This window comes from Bubalus kerabau, chromosome 7 (genome assembly GCF_029407905.1).
Source record: "Bubalus kerabau isolate K-KA32 ecotype Philippines breed swamp buffalo chromosome 7, PCC_UOA_SB_1v2, whole genome shotgun sequence".
Classification (NCBI taxonomy): Eukaryota; Metazoa; Chordata; class Mammalia; order Artiodactyla; family Bovidae; genus Bubalus; species Bubalus kerabau.
In genome coordinates this window covers 30,428,167-30,440,595 of record NC_073630.1, presented here as the reverse complement: position 1 = coordinate 30,440,595, position 12,429 = coordinate 30,428,167, and the positions used below count along the sequence as shown (strand labels likewise).

Sequence of the window (12,429 nt, the reverse complement as noted above, 5' to 3'; positions counted from 1 at the left end):
TAGAAGACAGCAAAGGTTAAACTGTATATGAGTAAAGCTCTGATCTTCATGACTAAAGACGTCACTGACAAATCTGCTAGCTTTACTGAAATATGTTTTAAATACAGATAAAATGGCAGTTTTAACAAATTCACTGAAAAAGTAAAAATCAGTGCAAAGTAAGTTCAGGCAACACAAAAAATAAACTTGATACCTTGAAAGACCAAATTCAGAGTGGCAAGTTCCTCTAATAAAAGCCTAGTTAAAATGAAAATTTGACTAATATTAGACTTTAGGTTAAACAGACTAAGAAGTTTATATTTAGACATGTTAACAGTAAAAATATTTTATAGAAAAATTCTTCAATTTAAGGACTTCTTTAAACATGAAATACTTTCTCAAAACCCCAATTAGCACTGCACTTTAAAAAGTACAAGTATGTGTGTGTATATAATAAGAAACAAGAGAAAGAAGAAAACAAGAAATTTCTATCTACTATGCTAAGGTAAGAGAGGCCAAAAAACAGGAAGAAAATCCATTCTTTTCATGACTGTGTAGACTGCTGATTTTGTATCTAATCAGAGGAGTCAAAGCATAGGGCAAAACTATATGTGTTATAAGATAAATATTTTCCTCTTTTTCCAGATTTACTGAATAAAAACAGGTTTCACGTATTACTGGGAAAATATCCAATGCTGAATTCGAAGCAAAAAAAAAAAAAATTTTATAGAGCAACTACTTAATGCACTGGAACAAACCTAAAAATAAGATGGACCAGTAGTATTATTTATTATAATATCATTTTAGATCATTCAATGGTTGTCAACATATTATATTAACTGAATGTCACACAACATACTCAATTTTACTGTCCTAAAAAGAGGCAATCTCTTTTGAGAAGTGCTAGAGATGAATGCATCAATATTTAAGCTCTTTCCCAATTATGACTCAATCTACTCTGAATTTAACCTTTCTTTGCTCCTTTAATTAAACTTTGTAAAAAGTTTAGGAATACTAATGGTACAAGAATATAACATTCTATTTAATCCACAGAAGAATGGTAAGAAAAACAATCAGTCCAGAAAACTGAAAACAGAAAACAACCAGAAAAGCTATCAATCCATATTAAATGCCCTGCTCTAGACGTACCCAGTACACTGTAGAAATGCACATGGGCACCTCCCACCTCAGCCACCACCACCACCATCACACAAGGAAGCAAAGCCACATTCCTATTTCACTCTGTCAGAGCTTTCAAGGTATAAATCTAGAAAACCAAGAGGGACAGCATTATTTCACAGACTGAATGACATGATAAAGAACCTGTTACTAACAGGTCCCCAGTATTTTTAAAAAAAGACATTCTCTTTAAACTACCTGTCATTATTCTCTTCAGAGAGTTGGAGTTGCTTAATAAAGGGCATCTCTACTGTTCCCTAGATACAGTTACACTGGGAATAAATAAAACCAGTCTAAAGAGAAAATAAATCCCTTGGGGAGGCTAGCTTTTTTAAATTCAAGAGCTCAGACTTTTGAGCGACTGTTACCTTTCCTAACCTAGTCTTCTAAGCACATACACTAGAGAACTTTGCAAGGGTCCCACAAAAGAATGGTTTTTACGGGAATCACTTTCCACATTACTTTCTTTCCTATACTTTATCCATCTAAGAAAGTACCTGTGTTAAGAACAGACTTTTTCTCAACTTACGAAGGAAACACATTCCCTTAACTTATCCTAAATCTTAATATAGGAAAGTTTCCTCCTTTAAATGATTAATCAAGGCACCTTAAATCTACAGACTTTCTTTTACCTTCCCATACATGCTTCAGTTAAAAATTAAACATATTAGAAACAGGGTTGGCTTTATTAATTTAGAAATATTATAAAGTAGGGTAGTGGGAATAATGATTTATTTAATGATTCTGCACGTATGCAGGCCCCAATCACTACTATCAAAGAAGCCACTGCTTTTCAGAGTTCGATGAGAACAAAGCAAAAACAGTAAGAAATATTAAACAGACAAGCAGCAGGACATTATGGATAAAATGGGGTCTCTGAGTTCAATTCCAGGAAATACCACTTACTAGCTGTGTGTCTTTGGGCAAATTACTAACCTCTCTGTTCCTCATTTATATCATCTGTAAGACAGGGCAATGACTACCTCAAATGGTTGCTGGGAGGATTAAATGAATTAATATATTTTACACCTTAGAATGGAACCTGAAATACAGTAAATACTACACAAGTATTCACTACACTCACTATTGAACTTCAAAACATGTTTTTGTGTATATTTAAATGAAAACAATTATTTTCAACTATTCTTAATACTTATCCCTAGGGCAAGTCATTAGAAAAAAAACCTTCCACCAATCTGAGCAATATTTTGAGTAGGGCCAGTTCCTTTAAAAACAAGTAGAATATTTTCTAGGACTACCAGTCTTTTTCAAGATACACTGGATTTCTCTTGAAGTCTATGAGATATTCAATAAAGTACTTTACAACACATTTTATCATAAAATATTTATAATAATTATAACCACTTCATATCTCCTTCTATTTTATACAATATTTACTTCCTTCTACCTTCTTTTAAAACCAACAACAAAAAATATACCAGCAGGTAAACCTATTAACTGGGCTTTCCAGGTGGCTCAGTGGTAAAGAATCTGCCCACCAATGCAGGAGACATGGATTCTATCCCTGGGTCAGGAAGAACCCCTGGAGGAGGAAATGGCAACCCATCCTAGTATTCTTCCCTCCGAAATCCCAGGGACAGAGGAGACTGGCAAGCTACAAGTCCATGGTGTCACAAAACAGTCGTACACACCTTAGCAACTAAACAACAATAAATCTATTAGCACTTAGTAGTATATATATATATATTTTATAAAATACATATACATACTGTATATATATTTGTACATGTACAAATTTTTACTATGTCTGATGAAATTAATGGAATCATTTTTAACTTTTATGCATGATTCCTATTTAAATAAATACTAAAAAAAAAAATGTCAAATAACAGAGTTTGATAAACACTAGGCATATATTTGGGGCTTCCCTGGTGGCTCAGAAGATAAAGAATCTGCCTGCAGATCCCCTGGAGAAGGGAATGGCAACCTGCTCCAGTATTCTTGGCTGGAGAATTCCATGGACAGAGGAGCCTGGCAGGCTACAGTGTGGGGTCGCGAGCTGGACGTGACTGGAGAGACTGACACTATGCATGTATTTTACCACAGGAATACAATGTTTTTTAAGACAATCCTTGCTTCACAAATAGCCTAATATTAGGTACATATTACAATGCTTTGTTTCAAATTTGGCAATGAGAAACAGCATATTGATTCACTGTCTAGTTTTTATGCTGCTGCTGCTGATGCTAAGTCACTTCAGTCGTGTCCGACTCTGTGCGACACCATAGACGGCAGCCCACCAGGCTCCGCCGTCCCTGGGATTCTCCAAGCAAGAACACTGGAGTGGGTTGCCATTTCCTTCTCCAGTGCATGCAAGTGAAAAGTGAAAGTGAAGTCACTCAGTCATCTCCAACTCTTGGCGACCCCATGGACTGCAGCCTACCAGGCTCCTCCGCCCATGGGATTTTCCAGGCAAGAGTACTGGAGTGGGGTGCCATTGCCTTCTCCAAGCTAGTTTTTATAACTTACTATAAAAAAGAATAACTTTGACATTTAAACTTGACAGCTTTTAGTAATTTTGGCTTATGAGACAGAAGATGAAATTTATTTCTCAGTGGAATTATGATACCTCCTGAAACTTTAGGAACACATTTCATTGGATTAAAAATTAAATCAGACTATTTGACAAAGAATAAAATGTGCCTCACTGGTTTGAAAATGAGGACTGCCTTTGCCAATTCGGTTATGTGGAGATACTACCTGTGAGATAAAAGTATGCGATATTATACTGCTGCTGAGTCGCTTCAGTATAATGAAATTTACAGTATTTTGAATAACTGCTAACTCAGTAAAACAAACATCTCTAAACCTCAACTTCTCTCTTCTATAAAAGAAATATATGGTATGTCTGCTTCACATGATGATCAAGTGAGACAATAAAACCTAAAGGTATTTTTAAACTGTAAACTGCTACATGAAATAATGTTACCAGCTATCTACAACCGGGAAAATAAACTCAGAAGGTTAAAAAACCTAAAAGAACAATATTACTTTAATAAAACCCTTCCAATACCATTCCTATCTACCTTACATGAACAAAATTTTCTCAGTAGTTATCTGTACAAAAATAAACAACTATAAACGACATTTTTCTAAAATTTACCTTATTTTAATAATGAACCATATGCAACCCAAGTACAGAAAGCTATGGTGGGGAGGAGGGAAAGCCATTAACTTTAATGAAAGATGTATTTCCAACGAAAAGGTACTTTCCATTTAAAAAACACCAAAATTCATAATGTTTATTGTTTTCACCAACTAGAAACTCAAAATAACTGTATTGGTAGAATAATCAAGAAGAAAAAGTGTTAACGCTTAGACACCTGTGGTTATAGACAATAACACAAATTTTAAAACTTCATATGCATATATATATATATGCATATATATATAGTAGCAGAGAAGCATGATGGAGTGTTAAAAAGTTTCTAGCTTAAGTATATATTTTTACTACATTCAAGAGAGGAGATATGATATTAAGAAGAAAAAGGAAAAATGTAAACTTTCTAATTGTTAAAGAAGGGCTAATTTCACTATTTTTTTTAAAGGATGACAGACTTCATCCCAGTGGATACAACGAAAAACACAACATCTTTGTTTTAAAAGTCAATATATGCAGTACACTGAAAATTATATAACTGCAAGTATTTAAACTTCTGGTGAAAAATTTTAGATGTCGATCTAAAAATGTTCAAGTAGTTCTAGTTTCCTTCAAAAAAATTTTAGGAGGTATGCAAGCAAAAAAGTCTCTCCTCTAAAAACCAGTAAAAATTGCTGAGAGAATAACTAAGAAAGGGTATCTCTGAAACACTGGGAAAAAAGCACAACCTAAAGGCTGAGAACTATGTTTTATCTGGCTGGCTTTCTGAGGACTTCAAGCCTGGAGGCCTGTATCTCAGACAGCTGTGAGGGGCTGTTCTGAAGGGGTAAGGGATGAGCCAGGATATATAGAGATTTGGGGGACAAAGACCAGGCAGCTGGAACATCAAAAGATCACCATTAATTAAAGAAAACCAGTTAATGGATGTAGCACTTTTCTACATACGGGAAGATGCACTGAAATCACTCCTTTGATATGCACCGCCGCTATGGAGGCCAATGTCCAGTTCTTTCCCTTTCCGAGCTCCCTCAGGCGCACCGCTGCAGCGGTTTAGGGTAAGGCGGTTTAGGGCAAGGCAGCAGGCAGCCCCACTGCCTGTCCTGAGTTCCCTCAGGGCTGACTGATGGCGGGCAGCTACAGTGCCTTGGTGGCTGCCCCATTCTTTGTTATACAGCAGGCAACATTGTTCATTCACAGGAGAAAAAGACTGATCTCTTTCAAGTATCAATATTCCAGAAGTTGTATCAGACCCAGAGCATACCATGCACAGCTGTGGCTGCACAACTACCAGAAGTATCAGGCCCACAAACCACTATGTGCACAGCACGCTTGGTGCCAGAGCTCACACAGACCTGTGTGTATTCCAAACCTATCCAGAGGCAGAGACCACTCAGTAGCCAACCTTCTACTTCAGAAAACAGAACAATGAAAGCTGCAATTCAAATGTCTCCAGCATTATCTTTTCTGTTACTTATTCAAGAAGCATTATCTTGAGTAAGATAAGAGCTTAACAGCTGACAAAAACAATAATTCAGCCTCATAGAGACAGCACAAGATAGGAAGGTGAGAGTTAAAGATCTTTCATTCTACTATTTCCTAATTTATAATCTTGAGCAAGTTACCTAATTGCTGTGAATGTCACTTTTCTCATCTGTAAAACCAGGATGTCTACCTAGTAGAATTGATAAAGGGATTAAAATAAATTAGAGGGGGCAACGTAAAGGGCCAAAACAAGCAAGACATGTAATATCTGGAAGGTGGTCACCAATGGTTAGGAAACACACCACTCATTTAGTTAGGGCTCCTGCTACTGCTGCTGCTCAGTCACTACAGTCGTGTCCGACTCTGTGCGACCCCATAGACGGCAGCCCACCGGGCTCCCCCGTCCCTGGGATTCTCCAGGCAAGAACACTGGAGTGGGTTGCCATTTCCTTAAGTTTCTTCTACTCATGATAAGTAAAACTCTCCCAACAGTCCCTCACTTTGAAGGTAAATGCTGTAATAACTAGATTCTATTCCTTATTGGGAAACAATGGACACCCTTTGGTGCTGCAGTTGGCTTTTCTTAAAAAAAAAAAGAGTAAGAAAATCTATAATGTACAATCCAATCAAATGATAGATAAGCCTCTGCTGACCACAGGACACTTAGCGGGTAAGAGCAGTGAGACAAGTTGAAGGATTTATGTTGCTTTTCCCAAGTTTCAAAACAAAAAAGGGTTCTTCAGACTCAAGGTGAGGGCTTGTCATCACACAGTGATGCACTGCCTAAAACATTACTAATGATTATGATGGGAACACAAGGCACACATCCCCCAAAACAGTTCTTTCTCATCAAATGAGAAGTACAGTACCTTAACCTGAAACTTCAACAGATCTCCAATTTTAGCCAGACAGAAAACAATCAAGAATACTGCCAAAAGAAAACGCAGTGTGGGGAGACAGGGTTAAAAGAACACCTGTCACTTAACACATGCAGACTATTAAACGAGCAAACAAATAAACCACATTGTTTGTCAACAAGGCAAGAGTGTGGCTTACAATTTCATTTTCATCCTCTCATTCTCAAAACTGGGTCAAAAGTTACTTTCTATTAATTATAAAGACAAGCAAAGAAGTCATCAAAGAGGATGTGTAAATTCACTAAATAAGGAAATCTTGGTTGTTTTATCCTAGAAGAAACAACAATAATCTATAAAAAAATAAAAAAAAAGAAAGAAATGAAGTGGTCCATAATAGAGGGATGATTAGTAAATTATAATACACTGACACAATGAATTAGTCATCATGATTACAAAACTATACAGACATATATGGAGAACTGCATAATTTAACACATGTAAAAGCAAAATACAAAATATTATGTAAACTGATTACAATTATATAAAATACATAACAGATTTAACAAAATTCTACAACATATATAAAATCAAACAGAGGCTGGAATATATTAAAACATAATCATCTGAATAGAAACTATAAATTAGTTTTTTCATATTTTCTATAAATTATGGTTATTCAGTTTGATTTTTTTAAATCAGCTATTTGAATTAGCATGTACATACATGTATGTATGTACTATACCTAGTATAACGGATTTCTCAAATACCTTTCTGCTGTAATAGCTCTGACGGCTGTGTAACCGAGGCCACAGGCTCCACTGGACGATTTGCAGCAGGAGGCATTCTAGTCGACGAGGCTCCTGACACAACAGTGGACACTACTGGGCTGGACTTAAGAGGCTGAACATTTTGCATTACAGAACAGGACAAGGAATCTGCAACTGAAGACAAGAAACTGTTTCACCCACGGCAATAAGCTTGAAATACATTAAAATACCAACAAAACACAGTTTATCTGAAGTTCTTGTAGAAACTTCAGCAGCATCACATTTATCTGGTATGTCTCTATCTAGGAAATAACAGGTCCAAAGAAATGATTTCCCAAAAAACGAAAAACTTAACTCACTAAATGTTTTAATAACCTTTAATGGCAATTTTCCTAAAATATTCCACAAGTTTCCAAACCTTCTTAAACAAAATGAACCCCAACGATCTTTACTAAAGATCAGTGTTATTAATACGGACTATTGCACCGTGCAGCGATGTACCTCAGATGATAGAGGTGGTCTGCGTCAACAGTAATGTGATTTGTGAATCATACAGATGTTTCCAGTACTAGCTCTGATCCCATTTTGTACTGTAAACTGCCACGTCTCATTTGCTGTCTCTAGTCAGATGTCCTGTCTCACAGGTAGCTAAGTAAGGTTCTGAGATTAACATTACGTTGGACTTCTGGAGCAAAGCGCATGTGATTCAGTCGGTCTCTGTGACAGCTCCAACTGCCCGACCTGCAAGATCTTCAGCCAACCAAGAGATAATGGACAAACCTACGATGACAACCTAGGTGTTCACTGGCGGATGAATGGACTTTAAAAATGTGGTGGATCTGGATATATACACTTGGAGGTATGTGTATGCAAAAATACGTGTGTGTGTGTGTATACACACACATACAGTGCATGAATGGATACAGAAAATGTGGAAATAAAGAAAACACACACACATACACTGGAATATCATTCAACCATAAAAATGCAGGAAATGCTGCCATGTGACAACATGAGTGGACCCTGAGGTCATTATGCTAATTGAGGTTAAGTCAGAAAAATAGTGTATGGTCTAATTTATATATGGAATCTAAAAAAGCCAAACTTACAAAAAGTTTTGGTTACCAGAAGCAGGGAGGTGAGGAAAATAGGGAGATACTGGTCAAAGGGTACAAACTCTCAGTTAGGAGTAGGTTCTGGAGCTCTAATGCACAGTAATGGTGACTATACTTAAAAGCGCTATTACAATATATTTGAAAGTTATTAAGACAGTATATCTTAAATGTTCTCACCAAACACACAAAAAAGGCAATTATGAGAGGTGACTAACCCTACTATGGTAGTCATTTGGCAATAAATTTGTGTATCATTATGCGGCACATCTTAAACTTACACAACAGTATACACACACATACAGACAGGTATGTATGTGTATTATATGCACGATGTGTGTATGTGTATATGCTGCTGCTCAGTCGCTTCAGTCGTGTCCGACTCTGTGCAACCCCACAGACGGCCCATCAGGCTCCCCCGTCCCTGGGATTCTCCAGGCAAGAACACTGGAGTGGGTTGCCATTTCCTTCTCCAGTATGTGTATATGTACATGAACAAACTCAGGTCTAAGACTGAAACAAATGTAACAATATATATAGTAACAGAACAAAATGTGATATATTTCCCAAGAGTGTACAAATGATACAAATATGAGGAATGGAGAAAGACGGTGGACTGTGGTCTAAAAGCGCTGACTGCCACATTATTTTTAGTAAGGACAAACGTCACTGTGAGACACACAGTCAGCAATATTTTTCAGTTCCTCTCATTAAGAAATGGGAATCTATTTTCCCACTCCCTGAATTGAGGTTCAACTTTCGACTGGCTTTCACCAGCAGAATGTGGCAAAAGTAATGGTGTACAAGCTCAGGACCTCAGGTTTTGAGAGGCACTGAAGCTTATACCTTTCTTCTCTTGAAATGCTGCCCTGACCCCGTCATGTAAGGAAGCGGATCTGGTCAATGTGGAGAAAAACCTAAGTACTCGCGTGAACAGTGGGCACCAACGGCTAGACATGTGAGTGAAGCCCTAGGATCTTTCAGCCCCGCCAACTGTCAAGCTAAATGAAGTCACAGAAGTCCAGGAAAACAAGCAGAGGAACTGCCCAACCAACCCACAGAACTGTGAAAAGTAATAAATAATTCTGGTTTTCAACCAGCATTAGATAACCGATAAAGTCGTTCAAAATGTCAAAGTAACAAGAGTGATGAGTATATTCAACAGCACAAGGTAAAAATTAAGAAAGATATAATCACTTAAAATTGAGTGACAGAGAAAAGGGGTATGGAAAACAGTAAATATACTAATTTTACCTTTGCTCATATGAGAAACTAAAAGACACTGTATAAAAACATAGAAAATATTCTGCCTCTGGTAATGGTGATGTAGGTATTTATGACTAAATCTTCTAAGGAAGATAACTTTAAAAACTATATTTAAAAAGATTTTCTTAAAATCACCAAAAATCTAACATGACATAAACTAATCTCCGGGGGAAAATCTATAAGAAATTGAAAACTCAAGAGAAATAAGCCCAACACTCAGAGCTGCTTTCACCCTGTGGATATCTGTCATAAACCAGATGTGCTGTTCTTGGTGGCCCTGCAGAGTGTGGAAAATAAGAGGTCTCCCACAGCACACCCAAGATAGGGCGCCTGCTACGGCAGCCCGTACCTTCACTTTTAGGATAGTATCTGAAGGGTTATAACCTCAGGACCAGGATAAACCAGGAAGCCAAGCCTTACAAAAGCCAGCAGCTTTGATTCAGAACATCTACACAGTCCACTACACCTAGGGCCTTAGACTGGGATGAATGTGATGACAAGCTGGCAGTTCTTGGAGGAAACTGGCAGAAGGAAATATAAATCCTCTCTGGAGAATGATTCCATCATCCTGGGCCTCTAGATGGTCCCACAAGTAATTTTTCAAAAACAAAATTCCAAGCACCAAGTCGAAGAGAAGTAGTTCAGGTGTGTACAGGGCCCTCTGTATTCTCCAGGCTCCAGCTTGATACATGGCATCATCCTGCTTATAGTCCTTCAATATTCTGCCAGTGCTCGAGGGTGAAGACAAAACATCTTATCCTGAATAACTTAATGCGGTCAACCAGGCCCTGAATGATCCCAGCCTCCTCCTGGTCCATGGTCCTCCTCTAGCTTCATAGTCTTTGAGTCCCTTGAACTTGCTGTGCTCTCTTCCATTAAAGGGAATTACACGTAAGCCCCTTTAGATGTAACAGACTTTTTGCTTTAATAAAATAATTGATACAAATAAGTCTATGCCTTACATATGTGTATATAGTTATAAAATCATAATAAAAGGAATACCCATGAACTCAGCATCCAACTGTGAAAAGAAAGCGTTTCCAATATTGCTGACGCTCTTGGTGCACTCCTCACAGAAGGCATTCCCTTGCCTCCCTCCTGATTGTGTTCACTAACCCCTTGCTTTTGTTATTCAATAGTTTACCACGCAGATAAGTATCTCTAAATATTATTTCTGCTTGTTTTTTAACTTTATCACAATAGCATATTACATATATTCTTCCATGAATCCTGTATTTCCAGGATTTATTTGTGTTAATGAGTGCAGCTCTATTCAGCAGTCCATTGGAAGGATATACATGATTTATCCATTCAACTACAAATGGACACCAGGGTTCTGATGTTTTCATTTTCACACGCAGAACTTCAGGAACACTCACAGACCTGTCCCTGGCGCACACATGTGGCTTCTCTGGGGTGGAGCTTCTTAATGCCTGCGCCACAACTCCCAAGTGTGCAGCTGCGCAGCAAGGAATGAAAACTCCCTTGGCCCCAGGGGTAGCCTGTGGGAAGTGAGCTCTTTGGCCAAGGGAACAGACTAGTCTGTTTAGCTCAGAATCCCCAAAATGTCATTTCCTACTAGAACTGCTGCTGCTGCTGCTGCTGCTAAGTCGCTTCAGTCGTGTCCGACTCTGTGTGACCCCATAGATGGCAGCCCACCAGGCTCCCCCATCCCTGGGATTCTCCAGGCAAGAACACTGGAGTGGGTTGCCATTTCCTTCTCCAATGCATGAAAGTGAAAAGTGAAAGTGAAGTCGCTCCGTCGTGTCCCACTCTTAGCGACCCCACGAACTGCAGCTCACCAGGCTCCTCCGTCCATGGGATTTTCCAGGCAAGAGTACTGAAGTGGGGTGCCATTGCCTTCTCCATCCTACTAGCACTACACATCTAAAACAGGAAGTGGTGTTTTGCTGCTGCTGCTGCTGCTAAGTCACTTTAGTCATGTCCAACTGTGTGTGACCCCATAGACGGCAGCCCACCAGGCTCCCCCGTCCCTGGGATTCTCCAGGCAAGAACACTGGAGTGGGTTGCCATTTCCTTCTCCAATGCATGAAAGTGAAAAGTGAAAGGGAAGTCGCTCAGCCGTGCTCTAGGGCCTCCTTATTCAAACTGTACTCTATAGGGTACCAACACCTTAGTCAGAAACTTGACAAAATCTTTAGGCAGGGCCACACTAGCCCTGATGAATCAAGACCTGCATTTTAACAGGACCCTGGGTAACTCGTACACACAAAGTGTGAGAAGAACACTTCTCTAGAGTGCACAGAAGTAGGATAGCTGTGTTCTAGAGTATGGTCACCTTCAATTCCACTAATGCCGAATTTCCCTAAAATATTAAACCAATAGATCCTCCAACAAACAGTGTCTAAGATTTTTTTTTATTCCACATCCTTGCCATGACCTGGTATGCTCAGTCTCTCAAAGTTTCCTCATCCTGACACTAGGTATAAGTAGTTTTCCCATTCTAAGCTGCTTTTCCCTGATTATTAATGAGACCAAGTATGTTTTTGTTTGTGAAATGCCTGTTTGTGTTTTTTTCTTGGTTGTGTATTTTTCTTTTTCTTATTGATCTTATATGTTACTTGTGTAATTTTGGATAAAATACTATAAATTTTTTTCTCCCAGTTAATGGCAAGTAAAGTTCTTAATTAGAAATTAGTTGGCTA

The 12,429-nt window shown here is 38.2% G+C and overlaps 1 protein-coding gene across 5 annotated transcripts in view; it reads right to left on the bottom strand.

Annotated features, from left to right (window-relative positions):
• SEC24B (SEC24 homolog B, COPII coat complex component) overlaps nt 1-12,429 on the bottom strand; it is an 80,059-nt gene that overhangs the window by 46,843 nt on the left and 20,787 nt on the right. For all 5 annotated transcript variants that reach the window (XR_008716877.1, XM_055587941.1, XM_055587943.1 and 2 more), the window contains exon 3: nt 7,386-7,559. Coding sequence is in view for 4 of the 5 variants with exons in the window: in XM_055587941.1 (XP_055443916.1) it covers nt 7,386-7,559 (174 nt within the window). In the remaining variant the exon portion in view is untranslated. The remainder of the gene's footprint in view (nt 1-7,385; nt 7,560-12,429) is intronic.